The 25,729-nt window shown below is 39.8% G+C and overlaps 1 protein-coding gene across 22 annotated transcripts in view; it reads right to left on the reverse strand.

Annotated features, from left to right (window-relative positions):
- Nucleotides 1–25,729, reverse strand: part of Mbtd1 (mbt domain containing 1) — a 66,573-nt gene that overhangs the window by 37,527 nt on the left and 3,317 nt on the right. For 7 of the 22 annotated variants that reach the window (XM_052759258.1, XM_052759251.1, XM_052759250.1 and 4 more), the window contains 5 exons: nucleotides 24,383–24,432; nucleotides 22,542–22,577; nucleotides 7,120–7,319; nucleotides 2,581–2,720; nucleotides 1,121–1,244 (listed from right to left, as the gene is read on the reverse strand). In XM_052759258.1, the coding sequence (XP_052615218.1) occupies nucleotides 1,121–1,244; nucleotides 2,581–2,720; nucleotides 7,120–7,319; nucleotides 22,542–22,577; nucleotides 24,383–24,402 (520 nt within the window). In that variant the 5' untranslated portion in view covers nucleotides 24,403–24,432. Of the gene's footprint in view, nucleotides 1–1,120; nucleotides 1,245–2,580; nucleotides 2,721–7,119; nucleotides 7,320–22,541; nucleotides 22,578–24,382; nucleotides 24,433–25,729 lie in introns of those variants that run through there. The other 15 variants (XM_052759264.1, XM_052759266.1, XM_052759263.1 and 12 more) reach the window with 7 other exon arrangements.

Raw genomic sequence — 25,729 nt, forward strand, 5'->3', positions numbered from 1 at the left:
TCTCTCTTTTCTTTTTTTTTTTTTTTTTTTTTTGGTTTTTCAAGACAAGGTTTCTCTGTGTAGCTTTGGAGCCTTTCCTGGAACTCACTCTGTAGCCCAGGCTGGCCTCGAACTCACAGAGTTCCACCTGCCTCTGCCTTTTGATTGCTGGGATTAAAGGTGAGCACTACCACCCAGTCAGCTGTGGTGGTGCACGCCTTTAATCCCAGCACCTGGGAGACTCTGGAGACAGAGGCAGGCAGATCTCTGAGTTGGAGGCCAGCCTGGTCTACAGAGTGAGTTCCAGGATAGCCAGGGCTACACAGAGAAACCCTGTCTCAAAGAAACAAAAAACAAAAACAAAACAAACAAACAAAAAAACTCAACCAACCAACCCCCAAAAAGAAAGTTTTTGGTGAAAAGTACTCAAAGCACTTGAGAGGTGATAGAAGGGGGGGCGGGGATAAGAGTCTTCTAGGGACACATAGTAAGACCCTCTTTTCAAAACCCATCATATATCTCATCATAACTTTTGCTTTTCCAAATAACATGAGCTTTTACTGGTTAAAACCCTTTTCTAAATACTTGCTACCAAAAGTATATCACATTTCAGAGTTCCACGGATTTCCAGGCATTTGCATCAACGTTAATGGCACATATTTCAAAATATTTTCGATTTCAGATTTTCTTTTTTGGTGGTGCCAGGAATTGAATGAGGGCCTTGTGCACTAGGTGAGTACTCTACCACTAAACAAGTGCCTTCTTCCCCAGATCAGAGTCTTCTAAGCGACACATAGTAAGATCCTCTTTTCAAAACCTACTCTCATCATAACTTTTGTTTTCCCATAAAGATTAAAGAACTTGACCAAATAATATGAACATAAATATGAATAAATAATTTCCTATTTCTAATTGGGGATGTCCCAGTTGGATTTACAAACACATTACCACCACCATTAGAATGTCTTTGTGTGTCAATTACTCCCTTCTACAATCATTAACAACCAACCACTTGATACCAGGAAGCACACAGTCTTAATGTGCTAACAGAAAAAACATACAGTCCAAATGCAACCCAAGGTTAAAATGCTATTACTTGAATCCAGTCAGATGAATAATATTTCTCTTTTATTACACTCACCAGAATTACCTGCTTTTGTCTTTGCTTGATTTTGCAAGGTAGCTTGATATTGAGCATAGGCAGCTAATTTAGCAACTAAAGGTTGTTTCTGAAGGACTTTTGCTTTCTTTGTTGGAGGCTTACCCTGAAACAAGAAAAGTTAAGTAAATAGAATTCTTCACCCCTCCACAACTGAAATTTAACATGATTGCATACTATTCATTCTGCTTAAATATTGAGGGTTTAGAAAATTATTAAAGCAGAGGAAACATACAAGGAATTTTAACATGAAAGTTTTTTCTTTTTGTTCTGCTACAATGTAGTTATCTAATATGGGCAGCAGAGCTGGCGCAGACTAAAACAGCAATATGCGAATTAATATGTTAATAAAATTATATCCCACAAAATGTTAAAATATAGGCTGTGGTGGATACTTGACCTCTTCTTAGAGTAGACAGAATCAGTGTTATTCACTCATGCAGCTGCGAAGCATTGCTACTGATATGGTAAGAGAAGACAACCGAATGTTCAAAGAGCAAGTGACTGAGGTTTATACCTTTAGTGCTAACGCAAAATGTCAATGACATAATGATCATGGCCAAATTCAGTGTGACAAACATCCCATCCATTTGGGTACAGACCACTGCTCAGGATAACTGTCTATCTGAAATATAGAAATACATCTAAGTGATGTATTTCCTTCATCTGAGGGATTTAAATAACTTCAGTGCTATGTAATGATCACAATAAGTTAAATGAGAGGAAAACTGTGACCATACAAAAGATAATTACAAAAATCAGTATTCTAATGCCTTAAGAAATTTTTAGATGGTACGTAACAACTTAGTCAAGTAGTCAAGACTCCAGGGTTCTGTAGGTGCTAATATACATTTAAAAGATGATTTTCATTTCATGGATGTTTTTAAAGAGGTGAGTTATATTAGCAAACATATTTGGTTAAGGTATCAAACTGGTTGCACTCAAAAGTACAAAGTTGAACTTGACTATCACGCACAAAGCTGGGGTTTATCACCAGCAACAAAAATCCCAAGAACAAAGAACATAAACCAAAATACAGTGCATGATGAGGAAAAAGCAAACAAAAGAAAACAGAAAAACCCAAAAATACATAATTTTTACCAAAATGGTGATTCTACCTTGATATTAACTCAAGGAAACATTGGGGAGGGAGCATAAGAGAAAATGGCTATATTTTCTACATATAACAAGGTGTTTAATTGTACTTATGTGGAAAAAGGTCTTTTTAGTTGATTTATAAAGTTAATTTACAGCTCATTTTGGACAGCCTGTCTCCATCACATAAGATATTCCAATTTATATTACTTGTGGCTCATACATTTCCTAAAAGTGTGGCTGTAGATCACTGGCCAGTTGGACAGAGGTGGAGTGCAGTGAACCACAGTCAGATGACAGGTAAGTGAAAGCCGTGGGAAACAGGAAGAATAAGAAGGTTTCTGTACCGTTACCTGAAGTCTGGCCAGAATGCTTGCCTTCTTAGAGTTTGACGAGTAACTTCGTGAACAGGAAACACTGCAGAAACGTTTTGTTTTAGAGTAAAAAGCGTCTCGTACACCGACCATCCCACACATCTCACAGGTAGCTAATTAATAAAATAAGAACATCAGTATGAAAGATCATATAGTAAAATCAAATCTCTCCACTTGTCTAGAGGTATTTAGCTAAAAATCAGCAATGAGCTTTCTTCCCTCTCTTATACAAACGATAGAGAAAAGTTATAGACAGGACCTGTATGATGCCATGGTGGTAGTGGTGGTGGTGGTCTATAAAGTCTGAAAATTTCCTGAAGTCCTAAAGGCTTTAAAAATGTCAAGAGGCATGTCTGTAACCCCAACACTGAGTGTGTGGAGATGGAGGGAGGGAAGGAGGGAGGTAGGGAGGTAGGGAGAGAGAGAGAGCGCGTGCCCTCGTGTGCCTGTGTGAGAGTGAGCACGCACGATTGCTTTCAACTAGTATTTTCCTAATGTTTATTATGTGGTTGGTATTTTTGTATGTACTGATACATACATATATATATATATGATATATTATGAATTTCAGCTTTTAAAAGGATTATGAACAAAAGACTAAAAGGAGTACAACATAATTGAGGATTAACAAAATTATAGCAAAAGCCTTTAAAATATTGCAAAGGTTGAAACCAAAAAAGAGCAAGTAGAAAAATTAAGAGGATTCTTTCAAATTATGTCCAGGGGACACAGAAGGATGGGGCAGGCTTCAAGTGTGAGGTAGAAGTCAGGATAAGAGACAACTTAGCTTCTGATGGGCATTAAATAATGACCAATAGCCCGAAAGGCAGAATTACATAAACACATGTTACACAAACCAAAATTCAAAAAATTCAAACAGAGCTGGGCCTGGCTATGCAAGCACGCCAAGTCAGATGGGTTGAGAGTTCAAGGTCTGCCTAGGCTACAGAGTGAATTCAAGGGCAGTGTGGGTACCTAAGTAAAATCCTGTCTTAGTAAAAAGTAGGCTGGGATACAGCTCAGTGGCAGAGCACTAGCATGCATGAGGTCTAGGTTTAATCCTTAGTACTACCTAAGAGAGAGAGAAAATAAAACAAAAAAATCCATAGGTTAACATTCCACCCAAATGGTTAAACTGAAGACACCTGTAGCATAACCAGCACTTACAAATCCACGAGAAATGGAAACAAGACAGAACACCAAAACTACAAGACACTGCCAATGAATATACGGTGTCCCATTTGAGAAAAAAAAGAATGGTTCTATAAAGATTCTAGATCATTAAGTCTGCCACAGTAGAGCTCTGTTTTGATCCTAGCATTTGGGAGGCAAAAGCAGGCCCTGTCTCCACAGTGAGTTCTAGGCCAGTCTGGTCAACACCCTATCTCCCAACAAAACCAAACCAGTCAAGTGGACAATGAATCCTTGACAAGAATTATACAACATCAAACTACAATGCTCTTTTGTGATAAGATTTCCACACTGGTAGGGCATCACCAAACTACAGCAAGAATAATTAACAATAGGAATTAAGCTGTATTTTTTTTTTTTTTTGAGACAGGGTCTCACTATGTAGCCCTGGTTGGCTTGGAATTCACTATGTAGTCTAGGCTGGCCTTAAACTCAGAGCTCTGCTTGCCTCTGCTTTCTAGGAGCTGGAATTAAAGGTACCACCACACCAAGTTCAATACTTCTGACAAAAGTTTTCATATAGCTTTGTCAACCATGACTGAGAAATGTCAGCTGGAGCAGAAAATACCTAGGAAATCCTTCTTTTCTGGTTTGTGGTGCTAGATTTAACAGAGTTTCTTTCCATGCAAGGAAAGAACTCTACCCAGAGCCACACATCTAGCTTTCCCTAGGTACATGGTTTTTTGTTTTTTTGAGACATTGTCAAGTCTTGACTGCCCTGGGACTTGCTATGTAGACCAGGCTGGACTCGACCTCAGAGAGATCCTCCTGCCTTTGTCTCCAGAGTGCTGAGATTAAAGGAGTACACCATCACCCCTGGTCCTAGGTACATTTTAATTGATTGGGCAATCTTTTTGTTTTGTTTTGTTCCTCAGACAAAGGTCTCATATTATGTAGGCCAGGCTGGCCTCAAACTCTCAATCTGCCTGCTACAGCCTCTCAAGTGATGGAATTCTTGGATGAATCACCACAGATGACCCTGTGAGTTTTGGTAAATGAAGTTCTGTGACAGTGTATGCATTGTGTGTGTGTGTGTGTGTGTGTATGCGTGCGTGCGCGCCTGCTGCCTGAGTATGTGTGGAAGCCTGGAGTCAACTTCAGCTGTTGTTCCTTAGATGCCATCTACCTTGTTTTCTGGAGACAGTCTGGCTCACAGCTTGCCAAGTAGGTTAGGCTGACTTGCCAGGGAGCTCCAGGGATTCATCCGTCTCCACCACCCTAGTGCTGGCTGGGATTACGAGTGGACACTATCATACTTGGCTTTTTACATGTTATCTGGCGATCAAACACAGGTCCTCATGCTTATATAGCATGGACTTTACTGACTGAGCTATTGCCTCAAACACTGAAATTGGTAAAATATTTGTTTCTGGGACAGCTTCCCTGTGTAGTCCAGGCTGGATCTTCCTGCTTTTTAGTCTCTTCAAGTGTTGCCACTACAGCCACTCTTAACTAAGTACAATTTTTTATATGGTTTGCAGAACTCTATACCAGGCTTACCACGTTCAGTTTCTTAGTTAAAAGACAGGATGTACAAAATAGGATTATCACATCTGTAAATGATACATAGCTGAAAAATGAGATGACATAGTGTCCAACACCAGATGACACAATTAAAAAAAAAATTTCTACGATCAAAGATCAGTAAGAAAGAGGCTTCTAAAAGAAATCAAAGCCCCAAATTGGTTTAGGTTGGTTTATATATGCCATAAAACAATAAAAGCCAGGCAGTGGTGGCGCACACCTTTAATTCCAGACTCAGGAGGCAGAGGAAGGTGGATCTCTGAGTTTGAGGCCAGCCTGGTCTACAGAGTGAGTTCCAGGGCTACACAGAGAAACCCTATTATCAAAAAACCAAAATCAAAACCCAACCAAACAAAAGCAACAATCAAACAGTGAGCTGGCTCTGTAGGTGAAAGCACTTGCCAAGCAAGTGTGGCAAGCTGAACCGGATCTCTCACATGCACATACAGGTGGAAGAGAACTAACTACACACAGCTGTCTTTCTGATCTCTCCTAGTGTGCTATGGTATGTGCAAAAACATATACACCTCCACCTTTCAACCCCACCTTCCAATTTAAAAAAGAGAAAAAAAATGCTAGAAAAAATAGCTATTATCTTAAGCCCAGCATTATTTTAGAAAAAGCCAGTGACTTAACTGCAGTGTCCTGAAGAAGACAGCAAGGCTGAAATATCTTTTGGCCCCAGTATAACCAGCCATTTGCTGGAAATGTTTTGAGGATGGGGTGTTTTAGTGGGATTGATAATAGCATTAGGCAAATCAGGAAGAGCTGTTCCTATTAGCAAATAATCTGAATATTACCAGGAAAAAGTGGCCAGGATATTGATGAGTGGAATTTCTCTGATACTAAAAGAAGTGGAGGAAATGACTATGGTTATTTGACAGGCCTCAGAAATACACCAAAGTAAGTGGTCTAGTGTGGAGAGATGTCATTATAAGAAGACTAGAATATTCTGGCAGCTTGATTTAAAAAAAAAAAAAAAAAAAGGGGTCACTTTACACATGCACATACGCTTTTTTATTTGTGATCCCAAGGATGGAACCTAGGGCATTGTGCATGCTAGGGAAGCATTACCTCTTCGCCCCTAGTTTATCCTTAAAAGTAACATTAAACCCAAATGAAAAAAGGCAAAATAGGATAATTTTGGCTCAAAATAAAGCATATTCTAGTGCTGAGAACCACTAAAAATGAGACCACTTTCTGTGTAAGACAGGCAGCACCTTATTATTGGAGGTAATAACTTATGTGCCAGGCATGGTGGGGCAAGTGAGGCAGGAATACTCTATCAAGTTCCAGGCCAGTCTGTGAGTCACAGCAACCTGTTCTGAAAACCAACCAACCAGTCCTCAACTGCCTCCTGCCCCCCACAAATCTTGATGAATTGTCACCGAGAAGCCCTACCTCAAGTGTTTTTAAAACTCTACGATCTTTCCCACTTTCAGCTCTACAGGAGGGATAGTCATTAACTGAATTATGCCTGTGCTTTGCTGTTGTTCTACTTGCTTCCCACTAGAAGGTAGGATGGCAGAGATAAACTCTGCGATCTTATCTGGAACTCAGGAGTTTCAGGCTCCGTATCTTCAAATAATCCTTTAAAAGTGCTAAAGGCATGGTGACATTGTTCATAATCCCAGCAAAGACAGGATGATTGTGAGTTCTTGACCAGTCTGGGCTCTACAGCAAGACACTGTCTAAAAATAAAGTAAAATAACCAAACCAACCTAACAAAAACATCAAATGAAAACACACCCTCAAACAAAACACCCTCATGCAGCGGGTCAAAGTGTGGACACTCACCCATGCCAGATTTACCATCTGGGTATGTGTAGACTTGTCCATTATTTTTGATAATTGGGAGACTGGAAGGTAAAGGAGCAACTTCTTCTTCACTCTCCTCGGAGCTGGAGCTGCTGCTTGTGTCCTCACTGCAGCTATCATAGCCGTCAAACATCCCGAACGAGTCTTCTTTTTCTCTTGGATTGTGAAGAATGTTCTGTCTTTGTAGAAGAAACCAGTGACATATGACACAGTGCTCACAAGCCCTTCACACAAATTCTGCTAAGTGGGATTTGATCATGAAATCTAGTGCTGAGAACAGATAATTTCTGTTTGTTTATTGGGTAAGGTCTCTTTGTTACAGCTCAGGTTGGCCTCAAACTCATGTGATCCTCCAACTTCAGTCTCCCAAGCTACAGGCCTAGCAGACGACATTATTTTATAACGAAATACTAAACACTATGGCAAAATGCACTTCTCTACTATGTGACACAAACTATGTGTACACTAACTAGTAAATTTAATGATGACAGAACTGAGACTGATGTAATGATTTGTGTATTTAATGACGCATGTCTCTCCTCCCCTCTAAAAATTTACATCAGATCTTTTATTTTAAAAAAGAGATAAAGCTGAGTGGTTGTGGCACACGTTTTTAATCCCAGCAGCGAAGCAGAGGTAGGTGGACCTCTGTGAATTCTAGGACAACTAGGGCTGTTACACAGAGAAATCTTGTCTCGGAAAAACAAAAGTACAAAAGAGAGACACAAGCATCATTTCTTTTCTTTTTTGTTTTTTCGAGATAGGGTTTCTCTGTGTAGTCTGGCTGTCCTGGAACTCACTCTGTAGACCAGGCTGGACTCGAACTCATAGAGATCCGCCTGTCTCTGCCTCCCAAGTGCTGGGATTAAAGGTGCGCACCACCATCACACGGCTTCAAACATTAATTCTTTTTTTTTTTTTTTTTTTTTTTTTTGGTTTTTCGATACAGGGTTTCTCTGTGTAGCTTTGCGCCTTTTTCCTGGAACTCGCTTGGTAGCCCAGGCTGGCCTCGAACTCACAGAGATCCGCCTGGCTCTGCCTCCCGAGTGCTGGGATTAAAGGCGTGCGCCACCACCGCCCGGCCCAAACATTAATTCTTAATTTGCCTTTTATTTCTAAAATTCTGTGTTTCTTAAAAAATATATATATATGTATACATATATATATATATGTATATATATATTTTATTTTTTTAAAAATGCACATGGGTGTTTTGTCTGTATGTATATCTGTGCACCAATTGTGTGCCGGGTACCCATAAAGTCCAGAAGAGGTTGTTAGATCCCTGGAACTGGAGTTACAGACAGTTGTGAGCTGCCATGGGGGTGATGGAAACCGAACCTGTGTCCTCTGCAAGAGCGTCAACCACTGAACCATCTTTCCAGCCCTCTTTCTTAATTTGAGACAAAGTTTGCTTGTAAGGCTGGCCTCAATCCTCCTGACAGTCTGAGTGGCTGAGATTACACAGGTTTGTCTTCAGTGCCCAATTTAGTATGTCAGATCACATAATGTTATACCCTCAAACATACTGACTTAGGAGCTTCCCTTGGAAAATTTTGCATGCACCAATAATGTTGCTACAACTCCCAGTCCCTTTATAGTACTCGTCTATTGTTCTGAGTAACTTTTGGATAGTTTCATAAATTGAATCTATCTTCAAAGAGTCAAAATTTGATACTATTGGGATATTTGAAAAGAAGAAATCAGACTCTAAAGGCAATTCCAAAAGAAAAGTTTTGTTAATTTACCCTGATGAGGTAGGTGGTAGAGAATGGGCTAATTTTCATTTGATAGTGTGGTGCTATGAACACAGAATTCTGACCAACATGCCAATATTACCTGAGAACTTGAATTTTTTCTTAGCCACCCAACAACTACTTATCAAACACCCGTGTACCTCACTGTAATTGTGTACACAGCAGATAGTGTTCTTATAAATGGTGTCATGGACTGAGAGAGAGAGCAGTTATGCGGCAACAGAATAACAAAGATGGGGCTGGTAACATATTCAATGGTGATTCACCCTCAGTGAAGTGTTGCATAGCACTTTCTTCTGGAGATAAGGTCCTCCTTTTGGGAAGGAAGCCTGTTAAGACACAGGATGTTCTAAAGGGGAGGTAAAATGCCATCTTTTAGGGAAACTCCTTAAGCTCAGGAAGTAAGCAACTCAAAGGCTGCAGGAAATCCCTGAAACTGACCAGATACACTAGATGCCTCCTCCCTAAGCATCTAAGTACTAAGGATTGCCCAGAGACATTGTCTGGAAGAGGGAAGAGACCAGCTGAGCTACATGTAGGTTGTGCAGTGTGCTCCAGTTTCCAGCTTTTGTGAGCTGTCACCCATGCTAGGGTGTGCTTTGGTGATGCAGCTGTCTGTGAGTCATTTCTGTTCCTGTAAGTAACCCCAATAAAGCTGACTGACTCACCAAGTTGGAATCTGGTGGTACCCTTACTTTGGTTTGTCACCAGTTCCTATCTGAGGTAAGAAGACATTTGCTCATGTCTCCCCAGGAATAGTGTCACACAACATGAGGTAAGACCCTGAGGTCACAAAGGATGACCCCTGAATATCTGCTGTTGGAACAGGCAGAGGAAGGGTAAGATAAAAGACTGAGTTGAGAGCCGGGCGGTGGTGGCGCACGCCTTTAATCCCAGCACTTGGGAGGCAGAGCCAGGCGGATCTCTGTGAGTTCGAGGCCAGCCTGGTCTCCAAAGCGAGTTCCAGGAAAGGCGCAAAGCTACACAGAGAAACCCTGTCTCGAAAAACCAAAAAAAAAAAAAAAAAAAAAAAAAAAAAAAAAAAAAAAAAAAAAAAGACTGAGTTGAGCCGGGCGGTGGTGGTGCACGCCTTTAATCCCAGCACTCGGGAGGCAGAGGCAGGCGGATCTCTGTGAGTTCGAGGCCAGCCTGGGCTACCAAGTGAGTTCCAGGAGAGGCGCAAAGCTACACAGAGAAACCCTGTCTCGAAAAACCAAAAAAAAAAAAAAAAAAAAAAAAAAAAAAGACTGAGTTGGGCATGGTGGCTCATGCTTTAATCCCAGCATTGGGAGGAGGGTGGGATGTAATGTGGCATTTGAGTGTGAGTGTGTGTGATTGAAGAGGCAAATGGATCTCCCTGTATTTGAGGTCAGCCTGGTCTCCACAGGGAGTTACAAGACAGCCAGGGTTATATAATAGAGAACTCTGTCCAAAACCAAAACTAAAACCAAAAGGATTTGGGGCTCTAATAACCTAGATACACTGACAATGTGGCTATGCCTAGCATGAGTGGAATGGCGACAATGGACAGGGGGATTTGTAGTCAGATCAAAGCAGTCCTTTTGGGCTAACTCAGATCAGGATTGTTTTTCCCCACAGGGCCAAGAGAAGATAGGATACAAATGATTTACCACAGTATCTTGTTTATAATGTTAGCTAATACCAGCTAGACTCTGAATCTCTAGTACATTCATACAGCCTACTTTTATGCAGAAATATCCATGAAGACTCCACATGAGGGCCAGTGAGATGGTTCAGTGCTTGTAGCACAAGCCTAAGAACCTGACTTTAGTCCATGGACACCATGGTGGAAAGAGAGAAAATTGTTCTGCGATCTCCACATGTGCTATGGCATGTGCACACTGGTGTTATTGGTGTTATGTACACACACACATACACACACACAAATAGAACAATAATAAAAGATTCCACATAGCCTTTAAACCTAGCACTAGCAGATCTGTGAGTTCGAGGCCAGCCTGAGTTACAGGACAGCCAGGGCTACATAGAGAGACCCTGTCTCAAATAAACAATGACAAAAACAAAACAATCCTCTCAAACAAAAATCACCCCTTGCAAAAGTCCCCCAAACAAAAAATTACTCCCCCAAATAAAGACTCCCAAAGTTTTCCATATATGTTTGCCTGTACTACACAGCTAGTTCATTTAGCAAGTAATACACATCAACTCAAGATAGCTTATTCTAACACTATTTTCAGAAAGTATTACCTTGGAGTTTCAAGGGATTATGATTCCAAATGGCAGTTTTTAATAATTATAGGCTTTTTGTGATAAATACTATGACTAAAAGCAACTTGGAGAGGAAGGGTTTACTTCATCTTACATTTGAAGTAACAGCTCATCACTGAGAAATGAGGGTAGGAACTCAAAGTCAGAACTGAAGCAGAAGTCGTGGAGGAACACTTCTTACTGGCCTGACCCACTAGCTTTCTCCCCACCCCTGCAATGGGCTGGGCCCTCATGTATCAATTAGTGATTAAAAAAAAATAATGCCACCAAGCCAATCTGACTAGAGCAATTCTTCAATTGAAGCTCCTTTTCCCAAGATGACTCTAGGCTTGCCAAGTTGACAATAAAAGCTACCCAGCACACATCTGTAATCCCAACACTGCAGGCTGAAGCAGGAAAATCACAAGCTCAAGGTTAGCATCTGCTACATAAAGTACCATGATCATTAAGGATTTTTTTTTTTTTGTGCTTTTAAGGTCTTTTAGAGCCGTTAATATGCTTTGGACATTATTAAAAAGGAATATATAGTATGCAGTAAATATCTAATTTATCCTGAAGGGCTCATGTTCTGGAGGAATGTTCTGTGATTTTTCTTATGGTCCTACTACACACAGAAAAGATGTTTATGAATATGTGAGAGAGTAATTCCCTGGACACACCCAGGCTGAGAAATCTGGCTATGCCAACAAACATACCATATGAACATCTGACATATTTGTAACCTAAAAATTTTTTTTATTATCTTTAGTTATTAAGTATATTATGTGAGGGTAGGTGCCATGGAGTCCAAAAGATCTCCTATCTACTAGAGCTAGGATTACAGGTGGTTGCGATTTGAGAGAGCAACTCCTGTAGATTGTCCTATTTCCACACAGAGGCATGTATCCCACGCCGCCCTTCCCCCGTGAAGAGTTCAAGACAGAGGATCCAAAATCCAATTAACAGATACATTCAAAAAAGAAACAGATGGACAAAATTGCTTAAGGCCATAATAATCCTCCTCCCTAAGGACAAAGTACCATTTCTGTATTCTAAAAGGGTACGCAAGCCCAGCCTAATCTATACCACATGAAAAGACAGGTAGAAAACTAGAAATTGAAATGCAAAAATACTTATAATACTATCAAAAGTTATGAAATACTTGGGGATAAATGTGGCAGAAGAGACAGGAATCTTAAAAATGAGAAAATAGTGCCAACAAAATAAAGACTTAAATGGAGAGGAGGATCATGTTCATGAACTAGAATTACTATCATTAAAAGGACAATTGTTTTTCTTTTGGATTTTTGAGACAAGGTCACGCTTGGTAGACCAGGAACTCCTCCTACCTCAGCCTCCTGAGTGCTAGGACTACAGGCTAAGCCTCCATATCTTGCACTAAAATGTCAGGTCTTTCAAAACTGATTTACATATTTAACAGTTTAATCATAATCTTACCAGACTGATAGAAACTGACAACCTCATTACATTATAATGCTACAGTAATGTAGACAGTGGGATTTTGCCATGACCACAGACTGAGAGATCAATAAAGTAGAATAATCTAGAAATAGACATAAAGTCAATGAAAACAAGATACTTTCATATTCCATATTCAGCTACATGCTGGAAGTTGTTGATACATACAACATTTAAAATAAAATAATAGTAGAGTAAGACTAAGACAATCACAAACTGGGAGGAAATATTTGTAAATCATGTACTAGGTAAGTATTTGTACTTAAATAACAGCAGCAACAAGTATTCAAGTGCTTACCTAGTATGAACAAGGCCTGGGTTTGGTCCTCCACACTGCATGTAACACTGAGGTGAAGTCAGGAGGATAAGGAGGAGTTCAAGGTCATCCTGGGCTACAACCCAATTTGAGGCCATCTTGGTCTAAAGGAGACCCTACCCCAAGAACAAAACAAACACTCCTATCCCCAATCTCCTCAATGATTGCCTAGTGTGGTGACATTAAGCCTGAAATCCCAGCTACTTGAGAGACCAAGACAGAGCACTCCAAGTCTGAAGACAGCTTGGGCAATTTACCAAGATTTTGTCTTACATAAAAGAATTAAAAAAAAAAAAAAAAAAAAAAAAAAGCCGGGCGGTGGTGGCGCACGCCTTTAATCCCAGCACTCGGGAGGCAGAGCCAGGCGGATCTCTGTGAGTTCGAGGCCAGCCTGGGCTACCAAGTGAGTTCCAGGAGAGGCGCAAAGCTACACAGAGAAACCCTGTCTCAAAAAACCAAAAAGACTGATAGAGCACTTGCCTAGATTGCACTTAGCTCTACCTAGCAGTGAAAAAAAAAAAAAAAAAAAAAACCAAACCAAAACAAAATACAAACCGAAACATAAACAGTGTGTTGCCACTCCCAGAACTTAGATTAGAGGCATCAGGAATTCAAAGTCACCCTCTGCTAAAAAATGAATTCCAGGTCAGTCAGCCTAGGGTACAAGCAACCTTATCTAAAACAACAAAACAAAACAAACACATTCCCAAAACAATGAAAGAAAAAACAAAATCACTTTAGTGACTAAAACAATCCATTTTAAAAATGAGGCAAAATACTTAGACATTTCAAAGATACTCAGATGGCAAATAAAGACATGAAAAGCAGCTTAATTTTTTAGCTATTGTAAAATGTAAATTAAAACTATGAGAATGACTGGTTGGATGGCGGAAGCCTGTAATCCCAGCATTTATGCCTTTAAGCCCAACACTTAAGAGGCAGAGGAAGAACAGTGTTTGAGGCCAGTTTGGACTATATAGCAAGATTCTGTGTGGAAGCAGCTAGAGATATGGCTCAGTGGTTCAAAGCACTGGCTACTCTTGAAGATGGATCTGGGTTGATTCTTAGAACCCACCAGGTGGTTTGTAGCCATCTCTAACTCCAGTTGTAGGGGATCTGATGCCTTTTCTGATCTCCTTAGGCACCAAGGATGCACATGGTGCATATATATACATGTAGGCAAAACACACATAAAATGAACAAATTGACTTTAATTCCTGCAGAGGCAGGTGGATCTCTGAGTTTAAGGGCAGCATGGCCTACACAGCAAGTTCCAGGGCAGATGGGGCTACACAAAGAAACTCTGTTTTGAGAAGCCAAAAACCAAAAACCAAGGAAAAAAATTCTCTCTCAAAAAACAGAAAATAGATGGGATTGTTGCCGAGTTGGTAGAGTGCTTGCTTAGGAAGACTGAAGCCCTGGGTTTGTCTGATCCTCAGCAAAGCATAAACTGGGTGTTGTGTCACATGTCTGTAATCCCATCATTTGGGAGGCAAAGATGTTCACCATCATCCTTAAGGATGAACCACAGACCGTCTCTTGAAGAGCCACCACCACCTTCACTCCTGAGCCCCTTCAGAAATCTATACACACATATACATAATACAGAAGTATATACAGGCACATTTAAGGACACTGTGAATCCACACCTTTACTTCCTAATCTACTTCCCCAAAGCCTTTTCTTTCTCTTTCCAGTCTGTATGTATTTTTCTTCCCAAGTGTCCCTAGACAAAAATCAATGTACTTATTCAAGCCCTTTACTTAGTATGTGTGTGGTATATGCATATGCTTTTGTGTGTGTTTGTGAATATGCATGTATCAGAGGTCAACTTCCGCTGTCTTCCTCATTCCCTTTCCACCCTATTTGTTGAGATGAGATCTCTCACAGACCTGGAGCTCACTGATTCAGGTAAAGTGGCTGTCCAGAGGGTTCCAGGAATCTGCCGGCCTTTGCCTTCCCCAGGTGTCCACAACCATGCTTGGCTTTTTCTATAGATGTGGGGATCCAAACTCAGGACTTCTTTTGCAATGCAAGCACTTTACCGATAGGGGCATCTCTCCAGCCCCTCCTTTCTTTCTTTCTTTTTTTTTTTTTTTTGTTTTTCGAGACAGGGTTTCTCTGTGTAGCTTTGCGCCTTTCCTGGAACTCACTTGGTAGCCCAGGCTGGCCTCGAACTCACAGAGATCCGCCTGGCTCTGCCTCCCGAGTGCTGGGATTAAAGGCGTGCGCCACCGCCGCCCGGCTCCCTCCTTTCTTTCTTAAACCCCAAATTTCATAAATGATAATCCACACCGAATATACCACTCCTTTCTTCTTAAAAATATCTAGCTTTTGATATTTTGTTTGCTCCAAAAAATTTATGTATATGTGTTTTATATAATGGTAGGTAAACCTCTAGTGTATAATACAGTCTCAAAAGATAGAAGCTTGGATAGAAGGTATTTGTACATGCATTCTTGTTATACATAGTTAAAGTCCCTTCCAAACAAATTTTACCAGCTGTGTTTTTGTCCCAGCAATATCTAGTATGCTAGTTTTCTGAGGCCTACCCAGGGGAATTCATTCTCATTTTTGTTAAACAGGTGGATGAAAACAATCTGTCAGTATAGTCCTTTGTTAAACTCTCAGGAAGGCTGGAAGAACTGCACAACTAATGCCTGTGCACTCATATTTATCAGTGAGTAACATTTGCCCCATTTATTTGTTCTTCTCTCTAAATACATAGTTTACTTAAACCACACACACCAATCCTAAGAATAAAACCATTCCTTCCTATCTTCACCATGGTTATCAGCTGTAGGAAATATAGTGCTTTTCTGTCAGGCATGTGAGGTCTGCTATAATCTAGCATTTGGAAAGCTGAGGCAGGAGGATTCTGAGTTTAAAGCCAGCATGGGCTACATAGCAAGTTCCATTCTGGCCTGAGTTACATAGAAAAGTCAAATAACAGAATAACTCAAATAACAAAAACAAACAACCACATCACCACCCCCCAGAAACAAACCAAGCAATTAGGGCACCAATTTCTAATCCACCACACACATTCTGACTTACCTAATAATGTCTTTGGAAGTTTATTTATTTTTGAGAACACAGGTTCTTCCATTTTTAATAGGGTTCTCTTTCTAGTTTGGGGTTTAGCTGATGTTTCTTCATTAAATAATGTTATATACTGCCATAATAGTAAGTGATGTTCTGTTTACAGAATATTGCACCGAGAGGCATAGGATGGCACCCAATGGCACCTCACTGGTGACATTAGTTCTGAATAGTTGGTAAAGGTCTAGTTTAGTTTTCTTATCCTTTTCCCAGGACACTAATGTGCAGATATTGTTTTGTTTTTGTAGACAAGGTTTCTCTGTGTAGCTCTGGCCTGGAACTTATTATGTAGACCAGGTTAGCCTTGAACTCAGAGATCCACCTGCCTCTGCTTCCTGAGTGCTGGGATTAAAGGTGTGCACCACCACACCACCTAATATCGTTCTTTATAGTAATTTAAGATCTAGTTTAGTATGTGATAATTTTTGACAAACAAAATTTTATAATGATGGTTGCAAAAATTATTTTCCAAATATAGTACTTCATGAGTCAGCAGTAAGTCCTATCAATCTTTACCTATCATTTTTCATTATCAGTTTGAATTAACTTCTGCTCCCCCTCCATCACTGTCCTTACTCATTTTTGGGTTCAAATGATCCCCGATTTGGCTGCTAAGGTCTTCTTGAGCTGGTTCCCACACCCATTTGACATGCTACCTTTACTTTTTGGGTAATTCTTTACTTTCTAGCATATTAATATATCCCAGGCTTACTTTTTACACTGACAGTGCACTTCAGCTCTAAAATTAATTTCTTTAGGGAATTCTAATCCTCTTTAGTGGTCAGTATTAAACCAGCATCTCCTATCTCAACATAGGATAACTTTATACTGTTTCTCCCCCCTTTTTTGGAAACAGGGCCTTCCTATATAGTCCTGGGAACTCATTATGTAGATCCAAGCTGGCCTTGAACTCAAAGATCTGCCTGCTTCCCTAGGGCTGGGATCAAAGGCAGTTACCACCAACCAGACCTTCATACTTTCTTTTGTTTATGCATCTTCTGACCTTTCTCTTTTGAATTTTTAGCCAAAAACTTTTCCCCCCAAAGTTGTCTGTAGTTAGTATGGATTTATCTGCAAATTTTGGTTTTGCTTATGGAACTTTTTAGCATGTAATAAAAAAAATATCTGATTGACCCCAGCACTCAGAAGGCAGAAATAGGCAGATTTTCATGAGTTCAAGGCCAGCTTGGTCTACATAGTTATAGATCAGTCAAAGTTGCATAGTGAGACCCTCTCTTGGTGGGTGGTGTGATAAAATGTACCAAGTTACTTATTATTTTAATTACCAAAGATTAAACTTAGGGTCTTGGGCATGGTGAGCAGAGTATTCTAGCAGAGTATGCACTCACTAAGGACCAGCATTTCCTTCCATTAACCTCTATGAGTCAACATCAGAAAAATCTCCCTAAATTGCAACACAGAAAAATGCACCTCTATTTTCTCCTAGTGTTTGTACAGCTTGTTTCTGTCTTTAAGTCTCTGAGCCATTTAGACTTCATTCTCATGAGTGGCGAGAAGGATCTAACATCTGTTTTTTAAATGGCTACCTAGTTGCTGTAACATCATTTATTAAATCTTACCTCTGATTTGAAATACCACTTAATGTACTATGTTTCTACCATGTACCATGTGTGTTTCTGAACTTCACCCTATAGTCATTTGTCACTAATGACAGGGATATGTACTGGAATTCCAACATAGGTCCACTCACTCCCTCAGAGTTAATAGTTAGCCTGCCTTTCCAACATTTAAAAAAAAATTGTTTTGTATTTTGTTTTTTTGAAATAGGGTCTCTCTGTGTAACAGCTCTTGCTGTCCTGGAACTCACTCTGTAGACCAGGCTGGCCTCGAACTCAGAAATCCTCCTGTCTCTGCCTCCCAAGTGCTGGGATTAAAGGCGTGCACCACCACTGCCCGGATTCAACATTTAAAACCTTTTTATTCAGCTTTCATCATCACGGTGCCTAAGAATATGCTTCTGTTTCATCTTCCACTTAGGCCATTGAGTTTCTCCATTCCTGGTACCAGGCTTTCTTGAATTTGGTGTTGTTGCCTTCAATACAAGAGATTCTTAAGCTTGTAATTAATTATAGAACAGGTCATGTCTGACTGGCGAGCTTAACACCACCATTCATTTTTTCACTTTTGTGCTCCTGAATCACTTTTTTGTTTCCAGGTCTATCATTCTTTCTTTTCCCCCACTCGAGATAGGGTTTCTCTGTGTAGCCCTGGTTGTGCTGGAATTCTCTCTGTAGACTAGGCTGTCCCCTCAAGAGATCTGCCTACCTCTGTGTCTCAGAGTGTGGGTATTAAAGGAGTGTGTCACCACTGCCCCACAGGTCCACCATTCTTCAAACAACAACAACAACAACAACACAACCAAACAAATTACCCTGAAACAGGCATACAACTTCTCTGGCCTCAATCTCTGGGACCAGGTTCTTTGCTCAATATACCTGTTGTTAAACTTTTTTTAATTTGGCTTGATTTGGCTTACTTCGTTGGTGGACAAACTTATTATGGGGGTGGGGTGGGGAGAAAACTTATTAGGAATATAAAATGGCACAATGCAAAACAGCTTCCTAAAAAGTTAAATCTATACATGCAACCCTCCCACTCCTAGGTATTTAACACACATGAGAAATAGTTTATCAAAACGTCCATATAAAAACACACAAGAAATGGTCTAACAGTCCCACCACAGAGAATCTAAAACAATCCCCAGCATGCAAAGAGTACAAAAACACAAACCCGAAACCTTAATTAACTATCAAGCACTATGTACTGTATACACTGACATGTGCTATTTTGCTAGGACTAGCAGCATAGGTTTGTCGGTACAAACATTACACAGTGCTGTGTTATACTGTTCCAGCTATAGCTATGGTATCACCAGGCAAGAGGAATTATTCAGCAGCACATAATCTCATGGGACTACTGTTGTACATGTAGTTAATTGACTGAAACATTGTTATGGTACACATGACTGTGTTTCATCAGTCTTTCACGTGGCAAGGTTCTGCCTTTATAATTTTAGAAGCTTTCTAGGGTATTTTGATGTTTGGTAAGTCTAAACCCACTTTTGAGATCCTAAATTTTTTTTTCTTTTAATTTTTTGAGACAGGGTTTCTCTGTGTTGCCCTTGCTGTCCTGGAAGTCTCTGTAGACCAGGCTGGTCTTGAACTCACAGAGATCCACCTGCCTCTGCCTACTGGGATTCAAGTGCACCACCACCACCACCTACCTGCTCGTTTTTGACAAGGGGTCTTGTCATGTAAGCCCAGGCTGGTTTTGAATTACTATGTGGTTGAGGTTGAACTCCTATCTATGCCTCTGGCTAACAAGTATGTACTATGTCTAGCACAGTTCTGTCAATAACTGCATGTTTTACAGTGCATGGACATTTATTATTTTATAGTCTATCTTGTCCAATTATTTTAAGATAGTTTTGCCATTGATTTTCTAGGGCTTTTTATATTAAACAACCACATTACCACGAAAGAAACTTTTATTTCTTCTTTCTCCATTATTACACCTCTATTTCTCCCTTTCTGTTTATGGGTTCATACTTTCAATATATGATTAAACAACAGAGATAGTGAGGACACTTACTTTGCTCTTCGTCATTCTTATTAAATACTCTGTATCTATTCCTATTAAAATGCTGGTTTTAAGATTAAGGTGCATATTTATTTGTTTTAGTCAGTGTCTCTACATAGTTGAGGTTGGCTTTGAACTCTCAATCCTCCCACACCACCAACCAAGTACTGGATTAACAAGCATGTATTCTCATGAGTCTGGCTATTTCTCTAGTATTTAGAGACTACTTCATGATTTTCTATAGTCAAACGTAGTTAGACACTGAATACTATGTAAGGTGCACATTTATTAAGACAAAATGTTAATGAAAATCACCTATGGATCCATTCTTGTTTTTTCAATGTTTCTAATAAAAAAAGGTGTTTATAGGCCTTTGCAGGATTGATGACTTTTCTCTTTAGACCTAGATTAAGTTATATAAATTCCCAAATATGGAAATCATCTTTGTATCTATAGTGTAAGTTCACCTAATTAAGATGCTATTTCCTTAAAAAAACCAGAGACCACATATTCAAGGTTTACAATTATATTCCTCCTGTCTTACCTGCACTTTTCATTTCTTTGTGCTATCTTTATCAGTTTAGAAGTTATATATTATTACTGCATTATAAAAACAATCATGTTTTTCTTCATTTTTTATATTAATGTAGCATTGGGAATACTATTTCCCACCTTTGTATTTATTTTGTTCTTATTTGAGCTAGAAGTTTATTTTTATTGATGTGTTTAGGGTTACCAATGTTCCTCTCTTCCCTGCTCTGAAGTGCATCCCACAGATTAGGATTATGATAATTTCATTAGCACTTTTTACAAATTTAAGTATGGAGAGAGCAAGACGGCTTAGTGGGTCAAAGAGTTTGCAATGCAAGCCTGATGGCCTCAGTCTGACAGCTGAGTTCCGGGTAAAGGCAGAAGGAGAGAACTGACTTCACAAAGTTGTCCCCCAACCCCGTATTAGGCACACATTTGTGAATATGCATGTGCATAAACACACAAGTAATTTAATTTTAAAAATTGTAATTTGTAGCTGGGCATGGTGGCACATACCTTTAATCCCAGCACTTGAGAGGCAGAGGCAGGTGGAGCTCTGTGAGTTTGAGGCCAGCTTGGTCTACAAAGAGTTCCAGAACAGCCGGGGCTGTTACACAGAGAAACCTTGTCTGAAAAATCCAAAACCAAACCAAACCAAACCAAACCACAACAAAAAACTGCAATTTGTATGTCCCTCTAAACCTCCATGAAGCCTTTTATTAATGAAAGACACACTTTTCAATGTATATTAAGATTCAAGACTTGGGCTGGAGAGATGGCTCAGAGGTTAAGAACATCGACTGTTCAACCAGAGGTCCTGAGTTCAATTCCCAGCAACCACATGGTGGCTCACAACCATCTGTAATGAGATCTGGCGCCCTCTTCTGGCCTGCAGGCATACATGCAGATAGAACATTGTATACATAAAATAAATAAATCTTAAAAAAAAAAAAAAAAGATTCAAGACTTTCCTGTCAATTCTGAAAAGCTCTCATGTACCTTTCCTATCAATTCCTATTTTTGTTCCAGAGTTCTGTTTTTATAAATGCAGGTTGAGAATTCTTTATCTTTTTTTTGGAGACAGGGTTTCTGTGTATCCCTGGTCATCCTGGAACTCCTCTGTAGACCAGGGTGGCCTTGAACTCAAAAGAGATTTGCCTGCCTCTGCCTCTGGAGTGATGGGATTAAAGGTGTGCACCATCTTGCCTGGGGGTATCCTTTATCTTAAATGCCTTAGACAAAAGTTTCAGTTCCCCAAATGGAATATATCATATGGTATAGGTTAAATATCTTTATTTAAAATGCTTGCGAGTATAATAATTTCAAATACAAAAATGAGTTTTCTTGTGGAGAGACCCAGAGACCCAAATCTAAGCATAGAAAAATTAATATATGTCCTATACATAAAAGTACTTAAAAATCATTTGTCTTTTGAGATATGTTTTCATTCTGTAGTATTTCAGGGCCTCAAACCTGTGGCAGTCCTCTTGCCTCAGAGTTCCTAATGTTGGCATAACAGGTATGAGTCACCATATCTGGCTTCTATTATTATTATAATATAGGGTCTCACTAAATTATCTAGGCAGGCCTTAAACTCATTTTGTAGGTCAGGCAGGCATTGAACTCATTTGGGATTACAGGCCTGATTTTTTTGGTTTTTTTTGCTTCACATATGGTTTCACTTTGTAGTTTAGGTTGGCCTTGACCTTGGGCCAATCTTCCTAGCATTTGGGTGTGAATACCACACCTAGATTATTTACCACCCCACCTCTATAAGACAAAGTCTGATTACTTAGTTAAAGCTGGACTTTAAATCCCCTGCCTTAGCTTTCTGAGTGTTGGTATTCCAGCTGAATATCACCACGCACCTGTCTTTACAGAGAAGTCATCTTATTTTTACTGCACTTATGTTTTTCTTTTTTTGAGATGGGGTCTCACTATGTAGTCTTGTCTGACCTGGAACTTGGTATGTAGATCAGGCTGGCCACAAACTTCCAAGGATCCTCCTGCCTCTGCCTTCTAAGTGTTGGGATTAAAGGTCTATGCTAACATTCCTGACCCTCCTTTTTAAAAATTTATTTTTATTTTATGAGTATTTTGTTTGCATGTATGTCTGTGTACTCCTGGAGCCACTATGTAGGTGCTGGGAACCAAACCTGGGTCCCCAGAAGAGCAGCCAGTGCTCTTAAGTGGTAAGCCAGTTCTCCATCTCCTGCCCCTGTTTTGACTGTGGACTATCACTTCAGGTCAGGTCAAATTTTCTACCTGTGTGGGGTTGTATGGTCCTCAAAACGTTTTGAATTTGAGATACTTCGGACTTTAGATTTTTCAGGGAAAGTCAACCTGTATTTAAGATTAAGAGCTGGGCACTGGCAGTGCATACTTACCTGTAAGCCCAGCACTCCAGAGACTGAGACAGGAGACTGAAATACAAGATCATCTTAGGTTACACAGAAATCCTGTCTCAAGGAAAAGATTGAAAAGTATGAACATTTCTGTGCCTAATTTCTTTCAATCAGCATGGCATGTTTGAGTCCCATCTGTTACTACATCTACAAATGGTCCATTGCCTTTTACTACTAAGCAGTATTCCACTTTATCCTTGTATTAGTTTATCTTCTCTCCATTCAGATTTGACTATGAATAACACTGTCATTAAGTTTTTGTACAAGAACAAACATGATGCATCTATGGGGATTTCTTCTAAGATCACCCCCTAAGAATGGCAGAAACTGACAGTTCTGAACACTGTGTAGACATCGTGTACTCCTATACAGTAAGTACCTAAAATGAAATTTAATTTATATACTAGGTACATATTATCTAACACTAATAAAGTTATGTGAATGTACTTTCACAAAATCTTACTGAGCTTACCCTTCTAGTGATGACACAATGCCTACACAATGGGATCAAGAGTGGGATGATACAGATCTAGGTTGCTATGGACATAAAGGTATTTTAACACAGCCTGTGACATCCTGACAGTCAACCTAATATTCAAGATGGATAAGAAGTAATGGTTGGATATGGAGTATGCAAAGCATGGATTAAGTTGGACAAAGAATAATTCATGATCTAGACATAACTACCTGAGAGGGTGTGAGATATTAGATGTTTTCTCAAATCTTTTTTTTTGAGAAAGGGTTTCTCTGTGTAGCCCTGGCTGTCCTGGATCTTTGTAGACCAGGCTGGCCTCAAACTCACAGAGATCCACCTACCAATCCTCCTGAGTGCTGGGATTAAAGGCACGTGCCACCACTGCCCTGCTATTTTTCTCAAATCTTAAACTTGTGTGAGCTCATAAAGTTCAGATGAGGAGAACTCAAGAGATGACTGGATTTAGGAGCTAGGAAGCTACTTAGCTCTTGCTGGCCTCTGTCTCATTACACCACCAGGATCAAATGCATAGTCTGGTTAGTGATTAGGTCCAAATGTCTACATTTTTGAGTCCAATTTCTGGTTCGATCAGTATTACAAATCTGGATGCCACAATCACATGGATCTCACTTTCCTCCTTTTCTACTACAAAGGAAGGATGTGTGATAAAACATCTTACAAATGGGCTTTTAATTCTTCAGGAAAACAACTAAGTATAAACCTGAAATACGAATTGCAAGCACCAGCATTTAGCTACACCACTGCAAGCACCAGCATTTAGCTACACCACTGGTGCATTCATTTTTTAAAAATGTATTTGGAACAGGCGGCTCAAAGGCATGTATGAGATGGATAGAGAGAAACTTGTCACCAAGCTTGATGACCTGAGTTCAATCCCAGGGACCTGGATGATAGAAGACTGCAAGCTGTTTTCTGACCTCTACACACAATACAAATACAAACACACAATAAATAAATAAATAAATAAATATGGAATGAAAAGCCATGTAATTACTGAATAGAAGCTAACCAATACCAAGTTAGAGACATATATGTATATAAGGGATATTTCTCCCATGTGTAACAGTTTAATAGATTAAAAATTTTAAAGTCTGAAAGTAAAGTAATAGGTATTAGCCTATAAATTACAATGCCAAATACCAGAAAATACAAAATACAAAAATCTACTAGACTTGGTGTGTCTGCTCTTTGACTAGACTACAAAGTATGGTCAAATAACTGAGCTATAATGCTTTAAATAAACTATTACGTACAAGCAGCTTTACAATAGGGGTGGCAATTATACAGTGAAAAGGAGATCTGGGAAGACACTGACAGAGCTACTCACTTTTTAAGTGCAGTGATCATCACATCTCTGGGTGGAGGCTTACAGAAACCCTATGAAAAGATTAAGACTTGATTCTCACCCCATATTTCAGATGAAGAGAACAAAGCTCTAAGAGTAGGCAATCTGCCCTAAGAATAAAACAAAAAAGTCAGAGCGAGAGCAAAGCTAGCTTGTCCACTTTGTACTTCTACTACACTAAATTCTGAATTAACACTCAAGTCAGAGTGAAAAGCAGAAAGGAGTCCAAAACTAAACTTAAGTGTTCCCCTAACTAATTTGGTAAGAAAAACTTCCTGGGACACACATTAAACAGATTCTTGGCAGGGTTTGGTGCACATACCTAAAACGCTAGCAATTTGAAAGTTAAGGCAAACACAAGTTCAAAGCCAGCCTGGGCTATGAAACGAGACTTTGTCTCAAGAAACCAAACTGAGCTGGGGAGATGGCCGAGTGCTTGCTGCCCACTACTAGGACCCGAGTTCAGACTCTCCTGCACCACATCAAAGAGGGGAAGATGGGCAGATTCCTGGGGTCTTTAGTTAGAGACCCTCTCTCAGAAAGTAAGTGGAGAACAATAATTAAGAAGAAAACACCCACTGCCAACCTTTGGCTTCCACATACATGCATGCCTGTGTCACTCTAGGACTAACAACAACCACTTCCAGGAAAGGGGTGTTTTTAACTAGTGTCTTCAAGAGATGAGCCCAGTGATTACATTGTTCTAATTCCTGCATGTCCAATTTGGAGAGAGATGGCTGTTTAAGTTGACGTCAAGTAAAACCAGTATGATAAAATACTGAATGTTTCCTCCCATTAGCTACATTTTAAGAGCTCAATAGCCACTGTGGCTGGTGGCTTTCATAATGGCTAGCACAGGTAACAGGAATTTCCATCACCACAAAAAGTTCTACTAGGTATCAACAAATGATTCTATACCAATCCTTCAACTATGAGGAGAAAAATCAAGACGTCTGATGCCATCCCACAAGGCCATGGTTCCTCGACAGTGGCAAAAGTGCAACTCAAGCCTCTCCTGATAGCGTTCCCCTGATTATCACTGCACCCTTTTCTTACATTCAGGGTTTATTCAAGCGGATTTATAGCCTTTAACTTTTATAGCCTTTTGCTTTTTAGCAAAGACAGAAGAGAAACTGTAAATTAATGGGAGGATCCTTAATAAAAAGATTAAGAAATAGTAAGCTCTTGGCTGGGGATGCAATGTCAGTTGATAACAGTGCTCAGCACACAGGAAGTTCCGGGTTCACTCATCATCACTGCATAAGCTGGATATGGTGGTACATGTTTATGAACCACAGCGAGTTGCAGGCCTGGAAGCAATACTTGAGA

The sequence above is a fragment of the Peromyscus californicus genome, unplaced genomic scaffold (genome assembly GCF_007827085.1).
Source record: "Peromyscus californicus insignis strain IS unplaced genomic scaffold, ASM782708v3 Scaffold_3__1_contigs__length_106647218, whole genome shotgun sequence".
In the NCBI taxonomy this organism is placed as follows: domain Eukaryota; kingdom Metazoa; phylum Chordata; class Mammalia; order Rodentia; family Cricetidae; genus Peromyscus; species Peromyscus californicus.